General features: G+C 47.9%; 2 protein-coding genes across 2 annotated transcripts in view; one reads left to right on the forward strand and one right to left on the reverse strand.

The window, feature by feature from the left end:
* Nucleotides 1-27,579, reverse strand: part of VDAC2 (voltage dependent anion channel 2) — a 328,221-nt gene that overhangs the window by 104,527 nt on the left and 196,115 nt on the right. The window lies entirely within an intron of this gene.
* The window catches only part of DUSP29 (dual specificity phosphatase 29), a 35,770-nt gene continuing 12,496 nt past the window's right edge, over nucleotides 4,306-27,579 (forward strand). The window contains exons 1-2 of the mRNA XM_031028303.2: nucleotides 4,306-4,474; nucleotides 16,289-16,516. Of these exons, the coding sequence (XP_030884163.2) occupies nucleotides 4,311-4,474; nucleotides 16,289-16,516 (392 nt within the window). The 5' untranslated portion in view covers nucleotides 4,306-4,310. The remainder of the gene's footprint in view (nucleotides 4,475-16,288; nucleotides 16,517-27,579) is intronic.

Below are 27,579 nucleotides of genomic sequence, written 5' to 3' on the forward strand. Positions count from 1 at the left end.
TGGGATTGAGCCCCACATCGGGCTCCCTGCTCAGCTGGAAGCCTGCTTCTCCCTCTCCCGCTCCCCTGGCTTGTGTTCCCTCTCTTGCTGTGTCTCTCTGTCAAATAAATAAATAAAATCTTACAAAAAAAAAGACTTTATTTATTTGAGAGAGAGCGAGCGTGCGAGCACACATGAGTGGGGGCAGGGAGGGACAGAGGAGAGGGAGAAGCCTCCATCCCAGGACCCCGGGATCATGACCTGAGCCGAAGGCAGACACTCAAACGACTGAGGCACCCAGGCGCCCCACCCATGTATCCTTTTTATTTCTAAATTTACATATAGCAAAATTCACCTCTTGGTTTTATGGACAAATGCATTTAGTTGTGTAACCATCACCGTGACCAAGATACACAACAGTTCCAGCACCCCCCAACATTCTTACCAGAGTTTGGTACTGTCAGGTTTTTGTTTGTTTTTAGCCATTCTAATAGATAGGTAGCAGTGTCTCGAAGATTGTGCATTTGTGATATGCAGGGACCTCTAAAAAACAAGCTCAGGGCAGGGCCTCCTGTTTCCAGGGTCTACGGATATCATTGCCTAGGGGAGTCAAGAAATTCCCTTTTTGGATTGATGAAATAGCCAGGAAAATGCCTTGGGGAGGCTTTTTGATGAGAGAGGGAAGCCCCAGGCTCAGCCTGCTTGGGAGGTTGAGACTGAGCGGGAGCACCTGCTCTGCACAATCAGAAAGGAAGAGAGATCTGAAGCCCCTTGAAAGACTCAGCTTGAGAGTGGTAGGTGAGAGACCAAGAAAATGGAAAAGAAGGAAAGATGTGGTAGCACCTTCAGAGAGGAGCCTCGTGGACAGGGCAGGGACAGGGACAGAAGTCTGTGGAGGGAGAAATTCCCTGGGGAAGGGGCCCAGCCAACAATCTCCTAAGAACAGGAGGCTAGACATGGAATTTGGAGTTGTCTCCTGCTTTGTGCCATGGTCCCTTCTGCCACACACAATGGCATTGGGTGGGTTGTTAGCTTTGCTTTGTTTAACATGAAAGGAGAGACCTCTGGGAGAGCAGAGGACTTAGGGTCTTCAGACTACACGCATCAGCTACGGAGATGCACCCTCGGCCCTCTCTGGCTGGGCGCCCTCTTCCCTGGGCTCAAGCTGGATTCAGTGTCCACATAAACTCAGGTATCTACAGAGCCCTAGGAGCCTCTGGATCTTTTGGACTCAGGAAAGTCATGTATGAGTCAAATCTCATGTATCGATTTCCTATTGCTGCTGTAACTAATTCCCTTAAACTTAGTGGCTTAAAACAACACATGTATTATCTTTCAGCTCTGTAGGTCAGAAGTGTGAGGTGGGTCTCACTGGGCTAAAGTCAAGGTGCTGGCAGAACAGCCTTCCTTCTGCAGGTCCTGGGCGAGAATCCGTTTCCTTGCCTTTTCCAACTTGGCTGTGGCCCCTCCTTCCATCTTCAAAACCAGCAACGGGGAGTTGAATCCTTCCCACACTGCATCACGCCAGCCTCCACTGCCGCCTCTCTCTTCCACTTCTAAGAACCTTTGTGATTACACTGGACTCACCTGAATGATCCAGGCCACCCTCCCTATTTTAAGGCCGGGTGATTAGCAACCTTCATTTCATCTGCAACTTTAATTCCCCTTTGCCCTGTAACACGATATATTCACAGGTCCCAGGGATTAGGACGTGGACATCTTTGGCTCGGGGAGTGCATTCTACCTACCACACCTTGCCAGTGGACCCAAGTGGGATTCTGATCCAGAGAAGTTGGGGCAAAGAGCAGTGTCTACCTGTATCTGAAAGCGGGGAAAGTATGGGAGCTTCTGGGGGGAAGAAGTTTGCTAATGAAAAGAACATGGGTCAGAGAAGTGGTGGTAGCGAGAAACCCATGTCAAATGCTGATGTGTAAATTCCCAAGAAGCTACAATGAACATAACAGCTGTTTCTACAGATCATACTTTACTTACCAGCACTAGTGCAACTCACTGTTGCACGGAATCCTGGCGGACTAACCCTGGGCTTTGGAACAGATGGAGACATCACCAAGTCCAGCTGATGGTTACCTGTCTTGCTCCCATCCCAGCAGAATGGTGCTTTTGCTGAGTCCACATAAGACAACACTTGGGAGAACTACTCAGTGCCTGAGTTCTGCCCTTAGAGTTGTGTAGGAAGGACTATTGTAGGGGCACCTGGGTGGCTCAGTTGGTTAAGCCTCTGACTCTTGATTTCATCTCAGGGTCGTGAGATCGAGCCCTGAGTCGGGCTCTGCGCTCACTGTGGAGTCTGCTAGAGATTCTTTTCTCCCTCCCCCTCTGCTCCTCCCCCTACACATGCTCACACTCTCTCTCTCAAATAAAATAAATAAAATCTTTTTTAAAAAATGGGGGCACCTGGGTGGCTCAGTTGGTTAAGCGACTGACTCTTGATTTCAGCTCAGGTCATGACCTCAGGGTCCTGGGATCGAGCCCTGCATCAGGCTCCCTGCTCAGTAGGGAGTCTGCTTCTCCCTCTCCCTCTGTCCCTCCCCCACCCTGCTCTCTCTCTCTCTCTCTCTCTCTCTCTCAAATAAATAAATGAATCTTAAAAAGAAAAGAAAATGCTATTGTTTCCATCACAGGTCAGCCCTTCAGCTGCTAGAAAACAGACCAGATGTCTTCTGACACCACCACCACTTTTTTCCAATAAAATCTTCCCAGGACTTCCTACAATTCCTCATAATTACTGATGCGGTTTTCCACCCTTCCCTAGTCTTGTCACCCTCTTTTGGGCATACTCAGCTGCCGAGTCTCTGCCTTGTGAATATTCTTTGCACCAAGAAATCAATAAAAGCTAAGTCTTTCAGGAGTTTCATAATGAAAAATGCTGGTAGAAATAATCACCCTAGGGGCGCCTGGGTGGCTCAGTTGGTTAAGCGACTGCCTTCGGCTCCGGTCATGATCTCAGGGTCCTGGGATCGAGCCCCGCATCGGGCTCCCTGCTCGGTGGGAAGCCTGCTTCTCTCTTTCCTACTCCCCCTGCTTGTGTTCCCTCTCTCACTGTGCCTCTACCTCTCTCTGTCAAATAAATAAATAAAATCTTTAAAAAAAAAAAGGAAGAATCACCCTAAATGAAACCGGCAGTAGCTAAACATGCAAATTGTGAGAAAGATCTTTGGGATGCTGAATACAAAGTTGCAGTGGACGATTAATGACCCCAACACAAGAAGGCTTTGTTAAGTGAAGCATATGGGGAGACTAGTGACCCCTTCACCCTCTGCCTGATCCTTCATACAGTAAAGTATGCCCAAAAGGGGGTGACAAGGATGGGGAAGTACAGAAGAACACCCCGTTCACACAAGGAACTGTAGGAAGCCCTGGAAAGATTTTAATAGAATATTAATGGAGCCTTGACAGGACTATGGCCCTCAGCACTAAAAAGGGGGATCACAGTAGCAGGGCCTGGGAGGGGGCTCCTGGGGCAAAGAAGCCTAGAGCCCAAGAGGCAAGAGGTTGAGAGAAGGCGCCACCAAGAAGAGAGACCTGGGAGTGACTGTTGAACTGGAAATATTTTTGGGCCTCCTCATATCATTTTTAAATGTTTGCCAAGTGTTTTCCATACTTTATCTCATTTAGCCCTCTTAATCACAAGAGGACAGTATTATGATTATTTTCCCCACTGAAGCCTGGAAGGGTTGGACACTTGCTGGAGGTCTCACATGAAATAAATATAAGCCTTGCTTATACTTTGCACGTGAGCGAATGAGCCCCATCACCCACGGGAAGATGTTCAGGCTTATTTATGCCCCATCTCATCGTACCCTACAGAGACCCTCGGCCCTGGCCAAACGGCTCTGCCTCCTATTCCCTACTCTTGGCTCAGAACTTAGCTCCCAACACAGTTGGGAATTCACCATCCAGCCTCCCCATGTACAGAGTCTCTGTCTGCTGTGTTTCACGGATTGCCCCCCATACTGCACATGCATTCCATCCGCCCCCCCACCCCCCCACCCAGAGATGGCTGCTTGAGCTCCTAGAAGAGGACTGGGGTGGGGGGTCGTTCTCCAGTCTGGGTGCTCCCAACCCTCCCACAGACTCTGCATCGGCTGGCAAACCTCCCCTGTTTCAGCTGTTCTGGAACAAAGCTCAGGGCACGGCCCCACGGACACCTGGCCTCGTCCATCCCAAGAAGACAAAGCTGGGAAATCCCCCTGCCTGCCCCGCGCTGGGCGGCCACGTGTCCTGCCTCTGGGACAAGCGTGTGGGCTCCAGGTACAGGGCTCCCAAAGTCAAGGGTTTCAGGTCACACTGGCACATCATTTTGCAAGCAGATGCCACGGGTCTCTTCCCAGACTGGGCAGCAGGCAAGGTCAGCGTCAGCAGATCTGACCCTAAAAATAGGCTCTTGGATGTCAGTGGAGGTGGCCGGGTGTGTGGCTGCCCCACGCCACACAGACCAGCACCTCCTGACCCGACCAGGCCCCAGCGCACCCAGGTAAGGCCGTTTGGCGGGGAGGCTGACACCTCTCGGGTCCAGTCGAGTTCTTTGGGGGCCTGGGTGTGGGGGTTAGAAGACCCCTTTCCACTCTGTTTCTAGAATGGCAGAGGATAGCCGACATCCTTTTAGTATGACAGGCTTCTTGTGGCCCCATCTTTCTCTAGAGGCTCCGTGGAATGTTCTCAACTTCCCTCCCTCTCGATCTGAGCTTCCAGTTCGGTGACCATTTCTAACGGATAATCGGGTGGGTCAAAGCTTAGCGGGCCCTTGTGAGGAATTGGATGTACTGGATCACATGTCATTTTCCAGCTAGGTTCTACATTTGTCCATTTGGCCAGCAGAGGGGAAGGAAATCTCAGCGGGAGGGAGAGAGAAACACTGCAGGGACTCACATCCTGTATAGGGCAGCACAAATTACAAATACAGGACTCAGAATTCCAGGCATGAGAACTCTTTCTGTGTTCTGGATTATGCTAAGCATCATTTGGAAAGAGTGACCATTTTTAAAGCTTTTCTCCGTCCTGGTGGGAGGATGAGGATGGGGATGAGTGCCCTGGTAGAGAGGGGGAGACTAGGTCACCAAGGGGCAGAACCACTTGACCAAGACAGCAGCATGTGTAGATAAGAAGGTGGGAAGCCATCCTGCCTCTCAGACCAGGGCTCTCCCTGTAGACCCTGGTGCTCTTGTCCTGAGGCCCAGTGGCTCCTCATGGGCCTGGAACCTGAGAGTTGTGGGGAGTCAGTCGGGGGCTCTGACTGTTCTGGAAAGCTGAAAACGTTCCAAGGGAAAAGGCGCCCAAGTCAGAAGGAAGGGGGCCTGAGTTGTGTGCGTGGAGAGGCCTCCTCACTTCGGGCCCCAGCACCCGAGTGTCCCTGGTACCTGGTGTTTGTTCAGTTGTCCTGACCTTTCGCTTATGGCCCCCTCTTGTTCTATTTGTGAGAAAATCACTTGGGTCCCACCAACGACATTATAAATAATACTTGAAGGGCCTCTGAGCTGAGATCTGTATAAGGAAAGAGCCTTGGGCCTGGGTTTCGAGGGTGGGTAGTGGGAGAGGGTCTGAGGAGTTAGGGGGCTCTTCACATCTGTGCTAAGGGTGACGAGGGAGGCCATGGTTCGCCACCATCTGGTAGGCTGGAAGCCCTCCCTGGGAACATTTCAGTCCTGGGGTGTCACTGGGTTGGAAGGCACTCTGAGTCCTGTCTGAGGGTGGGGTTCCTGTGGCTCTTGCCTACCCCACAAGGGATGAGGAGCAGAGCAGGGGCACTGAGGCTGGAGGCCTGGCTGTTCGCATTTCCCGTCACCCTGCTGAGGCCCAGCTGGGGCCACCTGGAGTGGGGGCCATCTGCCCTCCACGCAGTGGGGGTTGGCTCTGTAATGTGTCCTGGTACTGAGAACGTGTCCGGCATGGTTCCAACAGCTTTTCTTGTTAGTATGAACTCATTTCCTCCTCAGAACTGCAACAGCCCTATGAGGGAGGCACCTCATCATCTCCATTTTCAGGTGAGGAAGCTGAGACACAAAGGAGTGGGGTGGTTTGTCCACGTCACACAGCCCAGGCAGTAGCAGAGTGTACCTTCGAGTCCTGCAAGTCTGAGGGCATGGGCACTGTGCTCTGGTGCCCCTCCGTGGGGTGGGGGCGGGGCCGACATCGCACTCCCCTGCTTCCCCAGATGCCGGACCGCCCACCGGGGCCCGGCCCCCAGGGAACAGCCCCTCCAGATGGCGGTGCCTGGGGTCACAGCTCCATTTGTCCTCTGCAGCCTGACTCCACGGCAGACGGTGTTTGAATTTTTGCGTCCAGTGACCCTTGATGGTCTGGGCCCCCCACTTCCACAGCAAATAGAGGGGCGAGCCTCATAGCAGCCTGGCGTGGCCGCCAGATGTCAGCAGGCTGGAGAGAGTCCTTTCTCCTCCTCCCCAAAGCCTTGCTTATACTTTGCACGTGAGCGAATGAGCCCCATCACCCACGGGAAGATGTTCAGGCTTATTTATGCCCCATCTCATCGTACCCTACAGAGACCCTCGGCCCTGGCCAAACGGCTCTGCCTCCTATTCCCTACTCTTGGCTCAGAACTTAGCTCCCAACACAGTTGGGAATTCACCATCCAGCCTCCCCATGGCTTCCTTATCCCCTTTCATGGAACATTTTCTGATCCCCTGTTGATGTGCCAAGGACTTACATCATCTCATTTAGTCCAACAACCAGTGATGTGGATATTATCCCCATTCTACAGATGAGGAAGCCAAAGCCCACGTTTGTTAGACTCCAAGGCCAGCAAGAGCTCTTTGCATGACTGCACACTACTCTGGGATGCACCTTAGGGGTGGAGGCCCCAGAATGAAAGGCCCAGGCCTGCCCTCAGGAGCGTAAACCTTGTGACCAAGAATACAGTGACCTTCTATTGACAGGGGTGGGGATGCTTGGCTGCCTGGGTGGAGTCCCAGTCATACCACTTGGTATCGTGGTACTAACCGCTGACCCTCATTTTGCTCATTTGTGAAGTGGGGGCAGCTATTCGCTGTCTAAGAGGTTTGAGAATAGATTATCACTGGGTACACAATAAAGGTAACAACTGTATGATTATTTCCCGGGGTCCTGCCAGGCCTTGATTACTCAGTGAGCTTTCATGGCAGCTTTAAGAAGTGAGTACTTGGCCCAAAGCTCTCCCAAGGCCCAGAGCCACCTCTGCACAGTACTGAGACAGGCCTAGTGAGTAACAGAAGCCTAGACGGGGAAATGGAGAGGTCACAGGCCCATGGCGAGGGCTGCACCCCCACCGTCTACCCCTCCTCGTCTTTTCCCCATTCACTGAAGCCTCATGTTCTGGGGTGATGCATAGTGGGAAATAGTTTTTGAAAGCTGTGGACTAAGAGGCCATTTATTCCTGAATTCATGAGCTGTGAAATCTCCTGCAGTATTTCCACACATCCTCAGAGGAGGCAAAAAGCCCAGCTGCTTAGGAGTCAGGAACCACAGCTGGCCTGGTCAGACGTCATGGTCTCTTGTCCCCTGCACCAGAGCCTCTTCTCCCCCACTGGGGTCCAGGCCGCAGAGGTAGAGTCCATCCCAGCCCTCTCCCATGTCTGAGGAGGAAGCCGAGTACGGGCCTCCAGCCTCCTCATGGTTTCCGGGAGGCTTAACTCTGCCAAACCAAGATTGGGGAAATCAATTAGGAGTTCATAAATTACCACCCTGAAGCGCTTTGAAACCATCTGAAGAGTTAATCAAACAAGTTATGACATCAACACCATCACAGAAAGAATATTAAATTACCTCTTTAAATGAAGGCTTTTCTGTTTTTTTAATAAAAGGATTTTCTATTAATTCACATAATTGCCTCCTGTTAACATGCTTGCCAGAATCGAAAAGAAAAAAAATCCGTTAAACTTGGATTGTGTCAGATATGTTAGGAATTAAATTATAGGCAACAGAAATTCCCGGGTTTTCACGTCTGGGTTTTAATTTTTAAAAAATCCACAACTTTTATTTCCTAGTTGGGATCATTTTTATAGGTTTAAGATGCGTAAAGACAAGCAGTAACTTGCAGTAAATTAAAAATGTGTTTATTTATATACGTACACTGCTGCCAAATTCCAGCCCTCCACATACCCCAGCAGAAGGTATTACTCTCCTACTAGAGTGACTTATCCAACCACAGTAACATTTTTATTCTCCCTCTTCTTTAAAGGCGCATTCCAAGCCCAACTTGGGTGGTGTCACGGAAGAAGTGTGGTGTGCACGCATTTAAATTCAGACTAACTTTCCCCCATGATCCCAATGCACTAGGAAGGGAAATACGCAATGTACGCATGCGCACCCATACAGGATGACTTCAAAGGGAGAGGAGACTGTTTTAAGATTACTGTAGAAACTGCTCTACTAGACCAAAAACTTCTAGAAGGCAGAGATATCTCTGGCCCAACCCATACCTGGTGCTTAACAGAGAGGTGTGTGAGGAAAGCCTGGGGGTGGAGGGCAGGGCCAGGCCTAATCTGAGGTGAAGTCAAAAAGAAAATGAGGCCACTCCTCATGCCCATTTGTGACCCACTGGAGCACCCCTGATGTTGGCTACCTTAGGCTAAAGCAAGACCAGGTAAGGCAGTTCAAGGATCCCGGCTTGGGCACCACGGGGCAGGGGAAGGGGGCTGCTCTCTTCACCTGAGGTCTATCTCCAGTCAGAGGGGAAGGAAGTTTCCCTCAGAGGTGGATTTACCCCAAAGCTTCAGAACCCCACACTTACATGGGCCTCTTCCAAGGCCCTGTACCTATTAGTTTTCCTTCCCCTTCTTTTCTTTTCTCTTTTCTTTTATTGTCTATCTATCTATCTATCTATCTATCTATCTATCTATCTATCTATCTATCATCTATCTATCTATCATCTATCTATCTATCTATCTATCATCTATCTATCATCTATCATCAGAGAGAGAGCACAAGCAGGGGAAGGGGCAGAGGGAGAGGGAGAAGCAGGCTTCCCGCTGAGCAGGGAGCCCAATGCGGAACTTGATCCCAGGACCCTGGGATCATGACTTGAGCTGAAGGCAGATGCTTAACTGACTGAGCCACCCAGGCATCCCTAGAATGACCTTCTGACATGACCTAGACCTGGCTCTGCTACCAGAGGCCTCAAGGAGGGCATGGCTCCGTTCGGGGAGCTCACACTTACTGGGAGGGCACTCAGGGCCATGGGAACACTGGCCAGACCTCATCCTGAAGGTCACCTTCCTGTGCCTTAGCCCACAGGTTTAGGGTGAGCATCTACTTTGTCCAGAACAATTCTAATTTTTATTTTTTTATTTTTATCATCATTTTTTAAATTTTATTTTACTTTATTATGTTATGTTAATCTCCATACATTACATCATTAGTTTCTGATTGTCCACAACAATTCTAAAATAGAACTTTCACAGGCTTTTTCCCCCCTTCATATACTCAAGTGATACATGTTCAACACAGAAAGTTTAGAATAGATTGTTCCTTAAAAAGAAGAAGAAATCACATATAATTCCACCATCCTAAAATAAGCATATAGCCAGTGTTGACTATTTTAGTGAGTACTGTACATGCTGCTTTCATAAACCTGTGGTCTCTTCTCTCCACCTGCTCAAGCCTCTTTCCCTTTGATTTCTCAAAACCACCACCGACGTGGCCGTCTGTTTCGTCTACTCGTTTCAAGGTGTAGGGTGACAAACGGAGGGCTGCCATAGTTTTAGGGTACTGCCCAGTTCAGCACTGGGAATCTCTGTTCTCAGCAGAATGGTGTCCGCTGGACACTCCACACCCCACACCTGGCTGTCTACGGCCCACATCCTCCCTCCCTTCCCTCCAGCAGGGCCCTTTGCCCCTTTGGGGAATGTTCTAGGAGGCTCAGAACTCCCCTTGCTTTTTCCTTGTACAGAATAATTTAGCTCTCTTTGTTTCGTGCTACCACCTTCCCGGTCATATTTCAGGACTTACTTTTTTCTCATCCAAAGGGTCCTCAAATGGTATTTTTTGTCAAGCAAGAGGCAGGAGGCCTGTTCTGTGGCTTGCATTCTGTGGTTACCTGGCCAGTCTTTGCAGGCTCAAGGGTCTACTTAGAGATTTAATTTTCCTACTGTAATAAATAATGTATCTCTCCACCCGGCTGCTCCCATCCTCCACCTTAGAAAGAGTTCAGGTTGGGTTTTTGTTTATTTGTTTTTATTTTTTAAATTTTTAAAAAGATTGATTGATTGATTGATTGATTTACTTGAGAGAGAGCGCATGAGCAGGAGGGGCAGAGGGAGAGGGAGAGAAAATCTCAAGCCGACTCCTTGATGAGCATGGAGCCTGATGCAGGGCTCGATCCCACAACCCTGAGCCGATACCAAGAGTTGGGCACTCAACAAACTATGCCACCCAGGCACCCCTATTTGCTTGTTTTTAAAACTATCTTCACCCTTCTTGTTATGGCTCCATTTTATCAAGAAGAAAGTGCCCCTCAGGGAGGATGCGATGTATAGATCTGAGAATCTTCAGCGATTGTTGGGGCTGTGAGAGCAGATGAGGGTCTCGAGCCTGTGAATGTAGGGAGAGAGGGACAGGGAGGCCAAGGGGCCCCAGGAAAGTGCCAGGGCCTGGGAGCAAGGAAGATAGAGTAGAAATCACAAATTAGAAGTCACAGGCAGCTTCCTGCCCAGCTGTTCTGTTTGGTCAGCACAGTTTAAAAATAATAGATATGGTGATTTATTCTAAAATATGATTATTTATTCAAAGAATCCCAAAATAGAAAACAGAAAAAAAAAAATCTCCCGGAGTCCTGCCACTTGCTCACAGCATTGACATTTTGTTATTTTTCTTCTTGTTAAAAAACAACAACAACAACAAAAAAAACTAATAAGGTGTTTTGTTTTGTTTTTACATAAAGTCCAATTATGGTGTTGAAATGACAGTTTTGAATTCATTCAAAGCCTTCCCTCATTGGGCAGGGGAAACCTTTTTTTTTTTTTAAGATTTTATTTATTTATTTGAGAGAGAGAGAATGAGAGAGAGCACATGAGAGGGGGAGGGTCAGAGAGAGAAGCGGACTCCCTGCTGAGCAGGGAGCCTGATGCGGGACTCGATCCAGGGACTCCAGGATCATGACCTAAGCCGAAGGCAGTCACTTAACCAACTGAGCCACCCAGGAGCCCCAAGGCAGGGGAAACCTTTAACCAAACGTGAGCTGAACCATCTAAAATTGTGAAATGGAGTCAGAACTAACAAGAGGACCCTGTGTTAATTTTTCCTGGAAACAGCCCCTCGAAGTCAAGGCCACTGTTCCACAGAGGGAAATGCCACTCTAGGCCTAGTGGTCAAGTATCACTTGGCCTCCGAATTCTCTGTTATCACTGTATCTTCAAATGTTTTAAAATTCGCAGTGTTGGGGCGCCTGGGTGGCTCAGTCGTTAAGCGTCTGCCTCCAGCTCAGGTCATGATCCCTGGGATCGAGCCCTGCGTCAGGTTCCCCGCTCCGCGGGAAGCCTGCTTCTCCCTCTCCCACTCCCCCTGCTTGTGTTCCCTCTCTCGCTGTGTCTCTCTCTGTCAAATTAATACATAAAATCTTTAAAAAAATAAAAAAATAAAATAAAATCAGCAGTAAGTGTCTTAGTTTAGGTTCCCTCAAGAGCTGACCCTGAGACCAGGGTTTGGGTTCAAGTTGTTTATTTGTAAGGTGCTCCAGGAGCGCGGAGCCGAGTGAGGTGAGTCTGGCGGGGAAGAGAGCCCACACAGGATGAGCAGCAGTAGGTTAGCACTCTGGGCAGTGGGGGCTGGAGCACTCTGAGGAGTCTCCAGGAGACTGTGTAGAACAGACTTCCCACCGAGGTCCCACTGAGCGGGGAGGAAGCTGGGGTGCCTATTCACCAACGCCTGCCCCTCATTAGCAATAACTTTTGAGGGTAACTCCTCCTATTTTAGGCCTGACCAGCACAAAGACCAGAAAACACCCTCCAGCAGGGAGATACAGGGGCTTGAGGGAGGAAGCCTTTTGTGTAGTGTAAGTGGGACTGCCCGCTTACATGGCAGCCATCTGAGCCGAGGAATGGACAGGCCAAGGATGGCATCTCCTTCAGCTGCCTACAAGTAAACAGCAGCAGATTTCTCACAGAACTCTGGCTTTCTGACTTCTCATAAAAACATCAGACAATCTGGGCTCGAATTCCCACAGGGAAGGATAAGCTGCTGTGCCCTTCAGGGGAGAAGTTGCTCTCTTTGCTGCCACAGTCCCCACCACTCCCTATTGTCTCCTGCCTGAGGCCAACAGTTAGGGGTTTTGTCTGTTTTATTCTCTAACACCCAACCCACTTCCCTCCTAGATGTTACCTGCCTGGCCTTCCAGGAAGGAGCCCGAGTTTGCTATCCTTTGAGGAGGAGACAGGCCAAGTGGCCTTCAGGTTGGCATTTGGTTTCCTGGGACCAAACCTTTAAATATGAAGTTGTAACAGAAACCTGGAGGCCTCTCTTGACAACCTGCCCAGCTCTCATTATGACATTTAGCCTGTGATTGATATTGTGTGTGTCATCGAGACCTTGGCAGTTAATCTCTGGGTCGAATCTATGGAAACCAAACAGAACAAATTTGTCTTCCCCTTCCATTTTGGCTGTGGTCTGGGAAACAGACGCTCTCGGTCTCTCTGAGATTCAGAAATTTGGGAGCCGTGCAGAGAGGGGTGCACACAAGCCGCCTTCAGGATTTGGAAAGATTACAGGTCTGTGGTTTCTGGACTGTTCTGTGCTTTGTTCTCTTCCCCCATCAAATCTGCACACTGGAGGATAATAGATCCCAGAGCTCCTTCTGCATGCCAAGCTGCTCTGGGTAGACCGCACCACTTCCTCTTCTGTCTGGAAAATCCAGCCGAGGCTTTCAGCACGGGGATGGGGATGGGGGTGGGGGTGGGGTTGGGGGTGGGGGTGGGGATGGGGATGGCTCCTTCCACAGTATAATGAAGGAGGAACAGCCTCCGCAAGGGTGAGGTCAGCTTCAGTGATCAAAGGAGGCAGGCAGAGGTTTCAGAACACAATTTACTCCAGTGTAATCACCTCTCTAAAGCCTCCTTCAGGGGCAGACAGGGTTGTATGGGCTGGTTCCCACAACAGAAGTTTCTGGCCATCCCTGGAAACAACTCCTCCCTTTGTGACTGGAAACACCAGCAGGCAGGCCCCACAGCAGAGTTTGGGCCTGAGAACCACAGGAGACTATCTGTCCTACATGGCGCCCATCGCTCACCCTCGCCCCTCCTCCATTAGCCAAAAGACTCAGACCTGCCTCATCAGCTCTGGCTGTGTCCTTGTTAGCATAGGCCTTATTCCCCTCCCCCTCAGCCATTCACTCACTCATTCCATCGATTTGCTACCTGTCAGACACTGGGATTCAAGAAATAAAGCCATCGTCAGGGAGTCCCTGGGTAAGGTCATCCAGCTCTTCCCTCCTCCCAGTCCTGCACCTTATTCTGGGCTAGAGATATGGCCTCTCCTTCAATGAGAAGATAGGAAGTATACTGAACACCTTCTATCCTTCTCTACCCTTCTCTTGACTCACCAGCTCCTTGACCCTTTAGCCACACTCTTGGGCAATCATTGTCAATATTCAGGGAGCATCAGACTCACTTGGGAGCTTGTTAACATACACACTCCTAGGCTCCGAGCCGCAGTCCAGGATGTAACCCAGGAATCTGTATTCTAGCAAGTGCCACATGATTCACACCCATTCTTTAGATCACACTTCAAGAGAATCCAGCAAAGGGTCACCTCTGTTGCTGCCACTCCCAACCCAGGATGTTGCAGGAGGAAGTCACAAATCCTGGCTTCCCATAATCCCCAAAGACACCCAGCTAGCTAGTGATCCTTTAATTCATCTGCTGTGAACTTGGGAGAATCCAGTTCCTCAGAGCAGGTTCCTTAACTCCTTTTCTTCTTAAAATTTTTTAATGAAAAATGTAAATGACACACAGAGAGAAACAGTGACTACCTTGCAACCATCATCCAACCCCAACCACCACCATCCATGGGCAATCCTGCCTCTTACCTACCTTCACCTCTACTCCCCACCCCATACACAAATGTATTGTAATATTTTTCCAAGAATATTATTTTTTTTAAAGATTTTATTTATTCATTTGAGACACAGAGATACAGAGAGAGAGAGCATGAGCAGGGGGAGAAGCAGGCTCCCTGCTGAGCCAGGAGCCCGATGTGGGGCTTGATCCCAGGACCCTGGAATCATGACCTGAGCCGAAGGCAGACGCTTAACCATCTGAGCCACCCAGGCGCCCCTCCAAGAATATTATTTTTGAAGCAAATCCCAAACATTATATCATTTCATCTGTGAATATTTTGATATGTATTTCCAAAAGGTAAGGACCTGTGGTATAATTTAGCTGTCCTTGGAATCTCCTGCAAATTGGTTGTTAGGTCTAGACTCTGAGGACTCTGCTAAGATTCAAGCTTTCCTTTGGCGAGATTCTCATGGCAATGGTGTGTTCTCCCAACAGAAGGTCCGTAATGTCTGATTCTCTCTTCTTGTGTGGTGAACAGTCAGAGTTGAATGCCTATATCCAATAGTCCATCAGCTGTTGTAAAATGGGGCTTTCTTCCTTCTTTATTATCTGGAATACTTCTATAAAAGAGCAAATTTCCCTCATCTACAGAGTAGTACAATTTGTATTGGAAAGGAACAATAAATGCTAGATTCTTTCCCTCTACTTACCGGTCTTCAAAATAATGAGCGGGTCCCCTACATCTTCCAACAGTGAATAGCGTTTTAAGTATCATTAAGATTTAAATGTTTGATGTGTTTCAGTCCATTGCAGTTATTTTTATTATTCATGTTCAAATTGTTCCCTTTTGACAAGTGGGAACCTCTCTGAGTTGTGTTCTAAGTCTTTTGACATGATCCTAGTGGTCTTTGAAGCTAGCAAACTTTTTTTTTTTTTAAGATTTATTTATTTGAAAGAGAGAGAGAAAAACAGCGTGCAAGTGTGTGTGGGGAGGGGCAGCGGGAGAGGGAGAGAGAGTCCCAAGCAGACTCCTTGCTGAGTGTGGAGCCCGACACAGGGCTCAATCTCACAACCCTGAGATCTCGACCTGAGCAGTAACCTAGAGTTGGAGGAGGCTTAACCGACTGAGCCACCCTACACTAGCAAACTTTTTTTACATTCTTCAAATCCCTGGCATACCCCCCTCACACTGTACCCCCACCCCTACCTCCCAGCAACTATTTCTTTCTCAGAAGACCAAGACCGTGTGTTACAAACATCCTCAATTTACAATTCTCCTCACCTGTAAAATAGAGATAATAATAATAATGCCTACCTTAGAAGGTTGTTAAGAAGATTAAATGAGTTAATAATTGCAAAGCACTTGGAACAGTGCCTGGTGCAAAGTAAGCGCCAGCTAAGTATTTGTTAAATAAATAACATTCCCTCTCCATCACTCACCTCCATGGTTCTCAGTCTTGCTGCCCTTGTCAGTCTCAGAGCGTAACTTCCGCTCGGGCTGGCTGAGTGTAGATGCATCGCTGCCCAATTGCACAGCGAATTCCTTTCCTTGGGGACAATGGAAACTCTTCTCCCGCATTCCATTTGCAGAGCCTGACACGCTCTCCAAGTATGCATTTCAATCTCCAAACACAGCTTTCCAGCTTGGAACATCTCCTCTGACCCCTGGTAGGTTAGCACAACTGCCAACCCCCTCGAGTGAGAGCCGCCAACATTGCCTTCAACTGCCCTAATGTGCCGAGGGACCCTCACGCAGCCAAGCTTCCTTCCAGCCGAGGGCTCCTGAAGCTCCCAGAACGTGCACAGCTGCTCGGATCAAACAGGCTCTGCATTTACAGGTGTGCCCTTTCCACTGGCCGACAGCTGCCTGCAGGTGTGGAGAATCACAGGGCCTGGAATGGCGGGAACCATGGCCAGAGCCCGCAGATTCCAATCAGATAAAGGAAAAAGTAGGCACCAAAGAGGGGCTAAAAGCTAAACGAAAGGAGGCAAAGGACTGGCAGCCTATAGGGATTTCTGAGGCTTGAAGCCTGTCGTAGGTCTGCTGCAAACCCTCCTTGGCCCATGTCAGAGGGCCACCAGCCCTCTCGCACTGAAGGAGACTGAAACGTTGGTGCAGCGTTGTGTAACTGCCATCGTGGCCCTCCTTGGTTACCCCCGCGGCCCGGGGAGAGGAGGGAGCACAGCAGGCTGGCGAAATGCCTGCTGACTCCGAAGGTCAGCTTATCCCCTCCTCTTTTTGTAAAGACCATTCCCTACCTCTGTCCCCTGCTGACCCATAATCCTGACCCCCTCATGACCAATTGCAGAAAGGAAAGAAAAACCCGTGGCTCCAAGATGACATCCAGAGAACCAAAGACAAGCCTCCAAAATGCCTACGCGCCTGCCAAGAGGCTGCCGCCAAAGGTGGAGGGAGAGGTAGAAGCGGATGAGTACTGCACTCCCGGAGCCTTCGAGCTGGAGCGTCTCTTCTGGAAGGGCAGTCCTCAGTACACCCATGTCAACGAGGTCTGGCCCCAGCTCTACATCGGTGATGAGTAAGTGTCCAGGCCAAGCCCCACCTCCGGCCTCACCCAGGAGAAGGCAGCCAGCCCCCCTCCCCTCGTCACATCCTTCACCTGCTCTTAGCCAGGAGCTGTTGCTTTTTAGCTTAGTGGTGTTGTGAGCACTCAGTTAGGGCTGCCTTTATCTGCACAGTCTAGGAAACCCAGAGAAGGGGCTTATGCAACATAGAGGTTTATTGCTCTTTCTTATAAGAGAAGTCCAGAGGAAGGTGAGCTGGGGCTGGCATGGCGACCCCAGGGGCATCAGGGTCTCAGGCTCCTGTGCTCCCGCCCCACCATCCTTCCTTGACGTTGTGGCATGGGCCAAGAGTGCTGATAGGGCTCCAGCTACCATCTGTGGGATGGATCCAGGCCACAGAAGCATAAAGAGAAAGGAAGAGCAAAAGGGCATCTTCCCAGAGGGAAGGGTCACCCAAGACCTCCCCGGCCCCTCGCTGCAAGGGAGGCTGGGAAATGGAGCCTTTTTCTTTAGCTGGGGTTAATACCAGCAAGAACGAAGTCAGTTCTCAGATTGGTGGCACGTCAACCTGGGTGTTGGGAAGCATGGTAGGCCTGGCAAGGTTGAGGTCATCATCCGCTCCTCTAGATGTCTATAGCCATTTCCCACTCCTCAAACAACTGGGAAACATCTACTGTAAATAACATTAATAATAATAATGATGCCTAGCATTTATTGACTACTATGTTCCAGGCACTGTGTTAAGCATCTGGCATGAATGATCTCATTTTATTTTCTCGATAGCCCAATGAAAGAGGACATCTAATTACTCCCACAAGGCACAGGGCAGTTAAGCAACTGGCCCAAGGTCTACAGCTCAGTAGGTGGTAGAGAGCTGGGATTCAAAAGCGCTTCTGCCCAACCCAGAAGCTTTTACCTTAACCAGCACTCCTACTCCTCCCTCCATTCCCCAGGATTCCTACTCAGGTTCCATCTCTCCCTGGAGCTGATGGTGAAGGACCCCTGTATGTGTGACATTAATAAAATCTTGCAGCTTAAAACCTAGAGATAACTGTCTAGGCATGGGAAATGCCAAGGGCAGCATCTCTTGTCCTTTTTTTTTCTTAATATTTTTAAATTGAAAAATTACATGCCCTTTTATACTGAATTAAACTAAATAGAGGGTTGTAAAAACAAACTGCATAATTTCGTCTGTCCTCTCTTAATTCTGCCATTGAGTAACCAGTATTAAGCTCACTTGCATACTTGCATTATTTTATGTACGCTATTGCAAACATAAGGTAACCTATACACACATATAAAGGGTCTTCATTTCTTTTAAACAATTTTTAGGGGGGAGAAAAGGAATCGTACTATTCTGTACTTTTACTATTCCATAGTAGTGCCATCCTGCAATTTATCCATTCATTTCCCAGCTGTGAACATTAGGGGAACCTCAGTGATGTGTACATGGGACTCTCTGTACTGTTTTCTTTTTTAAAATAATAGCTTATTGAGATATAGCTCACATGCCATAAAATTCACCTTTCTAAAGTGCACAACTCAGTGGCTTTATTACATTTACCACGTTGTGCAACCAGCACCACTCGTTCGAAAGCATTTTCAAAAAGAAAGAAAGAAAGAAAGAAAGAAAGAAAGAAAGAAAGAAAGCAAGCAAGCATTTTCCTCACCTCAAAAGGAAACCACCTCAAAGTTCTCCATTCCCCATCTTCTTACCCACGCAACCACCCATCTGCTTTCTGTTCTATAGATTTACTTATTCTGGGCATTTCATATAAATGGAATCAGAATGTATGACTTTTGTGTCTGGCTTCTTTCACTTAGCATAATGTTTTCAAGGTTCATCCAAGTTGTACCATGTGCCAGTATTTTATTCTTTTTTATTGCCAAATAATCTCTACTATTTTTATACCTTTTCTGTAACTCTAAAATGAGTTCAAAATTTAAAAAAGGTACACATATACCTTGACCCCAGTATCACTTTAAGAAATGTAATTTACCAAAATAAGGGTATCAGTACATAAGGAAACATGCAGAATGATGTGTATTTTATCCCTGAAGTAGCACAAAAAAAAGGGGGGGGAGGAATCTGAATCTCTTATCTCTTAGTTATAAAGTATTACATAAATGCAGTAAATATTTGGTTTTCTTATTATACAAGTAATTACATGGTTATTGTATAAATATAGAAGTCTTAGGTTCTCTATTTGTAGTAGGTTAACAAGAGGACCTTCCTCACTGGGTTGTATGGATTAAGTGAGATAGTATATGTAAAATATTAGTGCAGTGCCTAGTACATAGTGAGTGCTCATTAAAGGCTAGCTCTAGTAATAGTGATTAATGTAAGGAAGAAAACTTAAATCTCTCAGAGCTGTCACCAAACCCCATTCTCTGAAGCCACTCCTGTTAATATTTCCTCCTAGACTTTCTGTGTATTTTATTTATTTATTATTTTGATTTTAAAACTTGCTTTTATATAGTTGTAACCATACTGATTATTCATTTTATCTTTTTTCCCACATAGCATCATTCATAAATTTTTTCCTTACTACATACTTCTCATACATTTAATTATAATATAATGCTATATATCAGATAATAATATATCAGGTAGATATAAGGTCATTTATTTAACCACTTCCCTATTGTTGGACTTACCAGTTATTTCCATGTTCTCACCTTCATAAATACTGCAGTGGCCATCTTTATGCATAAAATCTTTTCATATTTAGGATTATTTCCTTAGATCTGACCCTAATAATGGTATAACTGGGGGAAGGAGGATTAAGATTTTAAGACTCACACTGTCTCTGTGTCTTTATCTATGCTGTTCCCTTTGCCTAAGATGCCCTGCCCTTCACCTCATCTCTGTGTCCAGATTCCATTAGGCCTCTACAGTGACCACTCAAATCACTTCTGCCATGAAGCTAGATTTTCCCAATCCCCACAGTGAGAAGTAGAGTTTTTCTCTGTATGTTATATGCTACATTTACATTTCCTACAGCTAATAATAATAACAGCCACATTGTATCATATACATCTTACCATGTACCCTGCCCTGTGCTAGTCAACCCAATGAAGGAGGTTCCATTATTACACTCATTTTACAAATGGGCAAACTAGGGCTCAGAGAGTTCATCCATTTGCTCAGTCAGTCAGTATTTACTAGGCACCTTACTAGGTGCTGTGGGGGATACAAAGAGGAAATTGAGGCTCAGAGAAATTAAGTGATCAGCCCGAGGTCACACCACCAGTAAATGGCGGAATTCATACCTAAACTCAGATCTAGAAAATGTGGTCAATCAGGTAAAACTGTTATAGCTGAGGAGAAGGGATGTGTAGAAATATAACAGGGAACAGAAGGAGAATGGGTAGTGGAGTAGAAGGAGTGTGGGGTTCGAGTCTTGGCTCTGCCAATCACCAATTCTGTGATCTTAGACTATTTGTTTTACCTCTCTTCACCTTCTATGGCAGCAGAGATAGGGCTTATTTCATGCGGTGAAGATGAGATGAATTAAAACAAGTAGAGTTTGCTAGGCACATAATAAGTAAATGCTGCTCAGTGTTTGGCACTATTATGATTCTGAGGAAGCGTCACAGAAGAGGTGAATTCCAAGCATGACTCCGGAAGATGGGTAGGACTTCAACGGAGTTCTGGGCAGAGACCGCAGGATGAAGAAATGAACGGAGGTGAGAATAAGCAGGGTGGTTTGTCTGGAACACAGGGGATAAACGTGGTAGAGCTGCACTCTCAGGAGGTCTAGAACCGAGCCACGTTTGACCACCACGTGGTCAGCTGAGATTTAGCCATGCTGCAGCAACAGGTGACCCCAACAGCTTGGTGGCCTACCACAGCAATGGGTCATTTCTCATGCACGTGACATGTCCAGGGTGGGCTAGCTCTAACTCTGCTCGACGTACGTGTCCCTCCAGGACTCAGGATCCAGGCTGACAGAGCAGCCCTACCTGGGATAGTGCCTGTCTTCTGGTAGAGAGAAGGGGCATGGAAAATCACAAGCGGACTCAGAAGTGACATGTGCCACTTAATGCCCACATATTTCAGTGGCCAAAGCAAGTCCAAGCCAAACCCTCATGTTATTAGGGCAGGAAAGTGTAACCTGTCCCTAGGCAGGGGCAGCAACTATTCCAAAGGGTAACGCATAGTCTACCACGGCCACAGTCTACTCCGGGCGTAGCGGCTTTGGGCAGGTCCTTTCACCTCTCTGCGCCTATGGCCTCATCTCGAAAAATGATTACTAAGAGGATTCAGAGAAATACGGAATATAAGAATATTTTGTATAGGCAAATACAAGTATTACCATTATTGTTAGTTAGTGAGAAAGAAACGTGGGAAGGTAGGTCAGGGCCAGCTTGTGAAAGGCTGAATGCCGGCCAAGGGACTCTCTTCAGGAAGCCACAGAGGGTCTGAACAGGACAGACAAATTCTAGTTAATAGAGTGCCAGACAACAGGGTGTGATGCAGTAAGATATGCTCGCCTCCTTGACATCTGACCACAATCTTGCTTCCTTCAATCAAGGAAATGTCACTGCCCTTTCAATTCATTCCAGCACCGCCTGGTCGAGCCCCAGAACACACACACACACACACACACACACACACGCCCGGTCTGGGCAGGCTCCACAGTCAGTGTGTGTGACCTGCGTACACAGCGGGGGCAGGGGGCTAAAGTCAGCATGGCACGGTGCTTGTCCTCATCCCTGCTCAGGGTCCCTCCCCGACACACTTACAGGGTAAAGAGACTCACAAATGCTTCTTGAGAGAGCAGTTAATTCTGCTGTCAGTGCAACCACATGGAGGTTAAAACCCTGCTGAGAGCCCGCAGGGCTGCCTCTGTTTCTTGGTCTCTTTGTAGGTGTTGCCCAAAGCAGCAGCAAGAAGCTCACCGCTGGCTCCTCGTGCACGAAGCCTCAGTTTTAATTTGACAGTTGCATTTAGGTTGAATTTTTCCTTCCCTTAAAAGCACCAAAGATTTTTGAAAGGCGAGTAGCGAGGCTCTGGAAGTTAGGGTGGTCAGGATCTAAGAGTGAGGATGGATATCCTGGGGTAGCCAGAACCTCTGGCCTAAACCAGTGATGCCTGGGACCAGACTTAGCCTAAGAAGTCTTAGGGGACTTCTGGGGACCAGACTTAGCCTAAAGAAGCAGCTCACTTTTTCTCCTTCCTCTCCCCTCAAGGGCCTCCCTATATGCCCCTCCAGGGCTTCTTTATGGAGAGAGGCAGAATGGCTAAGCCTCTGCTCCAAAGCCACCGTGCCGGGTCAAACACTGGTCTCCACGTGGCCTTGGGCAAGTCACTCGTGCTTTCTGAGATTGTGTTTCTTTACCTATAAGATACGGATCCAGTGAGTTAATATGTCTACCACTCAGCACAGTGAGTGGCACACCCAGTAAGTGTGAACTACAGATCACGCAGGTTCTCGAAATTCAACTCCCAGTGTGAGAAGTAAGCAAAGAACAGTCATTGTGCTCTGCCATGAAGGGTCCTTCTGTGCTGAGGGCAGCCTTGAGACAGAAAACACCCCTGGTCAAATTTCTCCCATGAGATGTTATCACGAACCCAAGGTGTCAGGTTGGAAGGAAGGTGCCTCCTAATGGGGCTTTCTCTGGCTCATGCACCAACCGCCCCCACAGATACTATCCTGGCCTTTCACGAACCCACGTGGCCTAAGGAGGCAGTGCCACACCAAAACCCTGTGGGCCTGTGGATTTCAGAACTTCTAGAGCATTTTCTCAGGCTCAGCTTATTCCCAAGGGATTCACCAAGTGGAGTGCCGGGTGACTCCAAGTCCCCATTGCTTACCAGCCCAGGGTGGGCAGAATTGACACCACCACTGCGGCCTGGTGAGAAGAAGCTACAGACAGGAGGGAGATCTGGTTAGTACTGAGTGGCTGGGTCAGTGGAAGGGGCTGGGCCAGGCCAACTGGCCACCGATCAGGTATTCTCACCAGGAAGTCATTCTGGCTGGCTCAAGGCACAGCCACCCTCTCCCCACCCATCTCCCAGAGACTGGTAGGGGGTCTGGGGAAGAGCACAAGGCCTCAAAGGGGATTCAGGGCGCAGAGTTCAAGCCCCCCCGTGAGGGGGCTCATTATGTGTGTCCCTATAGCACAACACTTTCCTGTTCTGGGACTCAGTTTCTTTATTTGTAAAATAAAGGGATGATTTCAAAGGTCCCTTCCAGCTCTAAAATGAAATTCTTGAAGAAATGTGCTATTAAATAAATTAGGCTTTATTAGGTTCAAGCACATACTTGTTTTATTACTTTCAAGTCATTCAAATTAGATTCAAATTAGGTTAACCAAGTGTTGCCCTCCAGAGAGCCAGGGACTGGCGTCAATGATGAGATAAGAATAATTCATCGCCTCTTATCAATCAGCAGTCCCTAAATGGGTGCTTCAAAAGTGCTTGAGTATGCTTGAAAGCACTAAGTTTCTGTAATTTAAATATTCTCCCTTTAATCTTATTCACATCTTTCATTTGCTTAGCAAAATCTTTTTTCTTTTTTCTTTTTTTTCCCCCTGCAGTCAGCAGGAGGGGAAATATCCTGGCTACTGCCGAAGTGATTGCAAATTCCCAGGCAGGACAGCCTCCCATAGGCTTGGCTGAAGCAGGAAAATTGAGAAATCGCTCTTCTCCCTCCCCACGTCAGCATCCCTGTGAGCCAACACCACGGTGCTAAGTTGCTCTGCCGCCTGAGCGGCGGGGCTGGTAAGCAGCTCTCCATTTTTAATAGAATACAGTTGCCTCCAAGGTCTGGCTTTTGGGGGTCATCAACAGCCAGCTGCCCTTCCCCATAAAGCCGGACTCCTCCCTGTGGCCATCCCTACTCAGCCTGAGCACGCTTTCAAGTTGCTATCTTGCCCTTTCTGCTTTTCTCCTCCCAGCCAGACCAACAGCCTCAAAAGCAGAGGCATCTCCAGGCCTCGCCTGTAGTCGGGGAGGCTGGAAAGTGAGGTGAAAGCAGATCAGCCAGCTGACACGACCCTCGGCCTATGAAGAGGGCCTCTCACCGTTCGCCCGGACAGCCTCACCCTCTCCCCACCAAAAGAAGGAACTAATTCAGCCTTCAGGCACCAAGCAGAGCTAACCCTTGACCGGCTTCTCCAGGGTGGGCCATGGCTGCTTTAGGATGCAGTGAAAGTACAGCCAAGGTTCACAACTTAACGAGCTGAATGTTAACGGAAAGAACTGGAAAACCTGGATTCTGAACCTCCAAGTACCAAAGGTGACTTGGATACAACCGGGGACCAGTCATGGGCAGAGTGAACGGGGGAGGACCGGGCTGGGCCTTTCCAGCTTCTCAGTGAGGGCCTCAAGCAACATCAACCACTTCTTTCACGCATAGCCAAATGCCTAGTCTAGTTATTAATGCAACATCATTTCTCAGTTCCAGGCCTCCCTCCGAATATTCTTTCTCCTCTCAGCCTCCATCCCTGGGGCAGATGATGAAGAGGTTTCTAACAAGAGTTAAAAACGCTGGGGCCACCTTATATCTTTGAGTAGCCAGTGTCTCCCGAGAACTAAGGAAAACATCAATAAAATCATGGCATACGCTTACTTATTAAGTGAGTATCTGACATATTCATTAAGGAAATTTACAAATGAAAAGAAGACAAACTCTCCATAATCCCCTTACCCAGGGATAGCCACCGATAACATTTTGTTGTACATCTTTCTACTGCTTTTCTCCCTTGAATTTTTCTTTTAACCTTTCAAAGAAACTAGAGTATTGCGTCCTTCACTTTACAAGCATCTTGTAAGGAAAGTGCCGCCAGAGTAATTGGTTCTGTTTAACAGAGAAAGAAAACTGAAGGTCCCAGAGGTTCAGCTGTTCTAGCTCATGCAGCAGTGTGTAAGCTTACACACTGCACCTGTCAGCCCCGTGTGTTCTGAGGGGCCTCAAAAGCAAACAGCTTCATCGTCAGCAGGTAACAAGAACACCCAAGAAACTAGAAAGCCAGGGAATTCCCCTTTCATAGCAGGTGAATTGATGGAGATCAAAAGCTCAAAATGTGCCCACTGTTTTGAAATCTACCTGCAAGGGGTAGGTATGGTGAAGACTCCAAAGGAGAGGGTCCCCATCAGGGTCATGCCCAGGAAATGACGCCCACAAGCGTCAGACACACCAGAAGGAACAGGGGGCCAGATTACAGTCAGGGGCAGGAAATCCGTGGGTCCTCCCAGACACAAGGGTGTGGAGAACCGCCCGATCATTAGCAGCCTTTCTTCAGTGCCCAGTGCAGAATCCTGGCAACGTGGGAGCAGCTGGTTTCCCACCGCAAGGGAGCTTGGGGAGGGCTTGTGTAGATGGAGACATGCGAGTCCCTCCTCCCCTCTGCTCAAGAGCCTACACCTGTGGAAAACGGGCTTTCGAGCAGATGCTGAGGTCTTCGGGCTGGGAGTCCGGAGGGCACCGAGAGGTCTGGAGAAGTGGAATGTCAGGAGTGCTGCCCAAGGAGACTGCTTCACCAAGAGTGCTCTTATTCGCAATTCCTCAAGGGTGGTGGGTTGAAACAAGCTTCCTGGAGGAACTTCAGAGGGGCTGGAAGGAGGCTGGGCCAGGCCAGGTAAGGAGGAAGGGAGGGGAGGTCTCTGAATGAGGAAACTGGTCCATGCCAGAAGGAAGTCATTTCCCTGGCCGTCCAATCTAGAGTAAGAATCCAGAGCCAGGCCAGAGGTTTCACAGGGAGAGGAGATAAAGGGAATTGGGCCAAAAACAGAGATATGGCAACGTTCTTCAAAAGTAAACTGCACAAGTCCAACAAACGTGTGAGAAAATGTCCAACCTCATTGTTAAAAGGAATGAAAATGAGACATCTTTTTTGTGTGCCTATGAAATTAGCAAAGAATAAAAATCAGAAAGTAAAATGAGCAAGCTTTCTGGAGGATAATTTAGTAACACATATCAAACGTGTTAAAAATGCTCATACCCATTGACCCAGCAATTCCACTTAAAAAATAAAAAAAAGTATCTCCTAAGAACATAATCAGAAATGTGCCCAAAGAAATCCAGCAAAGTTGTTCATTTATAGTGTTTCTTATAATACCCGCCACTCTCCCTTCAGGAGAGAGATAGAGATAGAGCCAGAGTGAGAGGGAAAGGAGACAATTGTCCAAAAATAGGAGCTGGGTGAGGTAAAATTGAGATTTCTCTACAGAATGGAACAACGTGCAGCTACTGAAGCCTATACGTTGACAGAGGAAGACATTTACAATATATCACCATGTCACAGTTTTTGAAATTTACATATGGTGTCATACCCCAACACAAATCTCTATATAAAATTTATAAATCTATGCATAGAAAAGCAACTGGGGAATCTTACATCAAAAAGCAAATAGACTTTAGGGGGTAGAAAATTTTTGTGTGTCTGGGGGGGAATATGTTTTTCACATTCTGCACTGAGCATGTGTTATTTTTATAATTAGATGACATATTTTGATGACATATTATTCTTTAAACAAATTGCTTACATTAGGATTTTATTATTATTATTATTATTATTAAACATCCAGAAACTAAGGCTCCTGCGTCACCTAGGTTCTAGAGGTAAATTTCTAAGTTTGTTTTTCTCCGGAGCTTTTCTACTCAGCAGAAGCACATTTCTTAGTCTCTTTCCCACATAACATATCTAAGCAGGCGGCCCTAACATTTAAGAAAACCACAATACAGGGCTAGGGAGCCCCCTCTGACCCATCCCACTCCCAGGAATCGCTGAGCCAGGCATTTGGGTCAGTTGGGGACCTGCCTGCATCACAGCCGCTATGTACCAAGAGTTCTAAGAGTTTCTCTATTTGTAGATCCCCATTCTGCCATGGATACTCTTTTGAGCTCTCAACTGGACCCTGAGTGTCAAGCTAGAGGGAAATCCCCAGAGCAGTGTGTAAGGACACCACCTCCCTTGCCTGGCTCAGACCGCCACAGGGCCCCCGAAAACCTGCAGAGGGCCTCAGACACCCACCAGGTCTGATCCTCCCCAGGAGTCCTTTACTTGCCCTCAGACACAGCTAAAACCAGCTCTGTGGGCTGATTGTGAAGGTGTCAGGCAACGAGTCTTGTCACATATCTACCCTGATCCTTGACCCCAACAGCAGTAAAGTGCAAATTGCTATTTATTCAAACTGCCATTTGCTTATGTTGAAACCCAGTTGCTGAACCCAGAGATAACAGTCTTTATGGTGGGGAGGAACTTCCTGTCAAGGACAGTTAATTTTAATTTTTCCACTGAGCTCAACCTCAAAGTGAGGTTGATTGCTACTCAGCAAGATGGACTGCATTAGTGGAGGCTTTAACTGAGTGCAGATCTATGTCCCAAAAGCAAAATGTTTGTTGTATACATACTTCGGGACAAGAAGAAAAATGAAAGACAGGTCTTTCTGAGGAAAAATTGAAAGCAGAATGTAGTCCATCCATAGTCAGGATGGCAGCGCCAAAGGCCAGCTGGGGGGCTTGGGGGAACCCTCCACCATCCCGTGGCTCAGTTCCAATGGGCTGTCTGCAAATGTTTCTAAAAGCTCGATGCCTGTGTTTGGGTCTCCCTTTCCTAAACACTGGACTCTATCGTGGTTCCTCATGACCAAGAAAAAGCTCTAGGAAAACAGCGAAGATGAGGGGCCCTTGGCCAAGGGGCCATGGCATATGTTTCTTGCTGCAAGGCTCCTTTTGGCTCAAGGTATTGATCAATGTTGGCATTCGATATGGTGCCTCTGTCTACATCCTTTATCAGTGACCTTGAGATAAGCCCTCAGCTGGAGCACGAGGCTACCTCTGGCCTCTCACTGTTATGGTTCCAGACCCTTGTCATCTCTTTCCTGAGCTGTAGAACCGGTCTTTGTGCTGTTGAGGGGAGATGTCATCTTAAAACCTAGTTAGGATCACCCCTCCTCAAACACTATCAAAAGCTGTCCTTGAATGAGATCTTGCCATTTGCAACGACGTGGATGGAACTGGAGGGTATTATGTTGAGTGAAATAAGTCAAACAGAGAAAGACATGTATCATATGATCTCACTGATATGAGGAATTCTTAATCTCAGGAAACAAACTGAGGGTTGC

This window comes from Leptonychotes weddellii, chromosome 6 (genome assembly GCF_054177405.1).
Source record: "Leptonychotes weddellii isolate Sample4059 chromosome 6, ASM5417740v2, whole genome shotgun sequence".
NCBI lineage: Eukaryota > Metazoa > Chordata > Mammalia > Carnivora > Phocidae > Leptonychotes > Leptonychotes weddellii.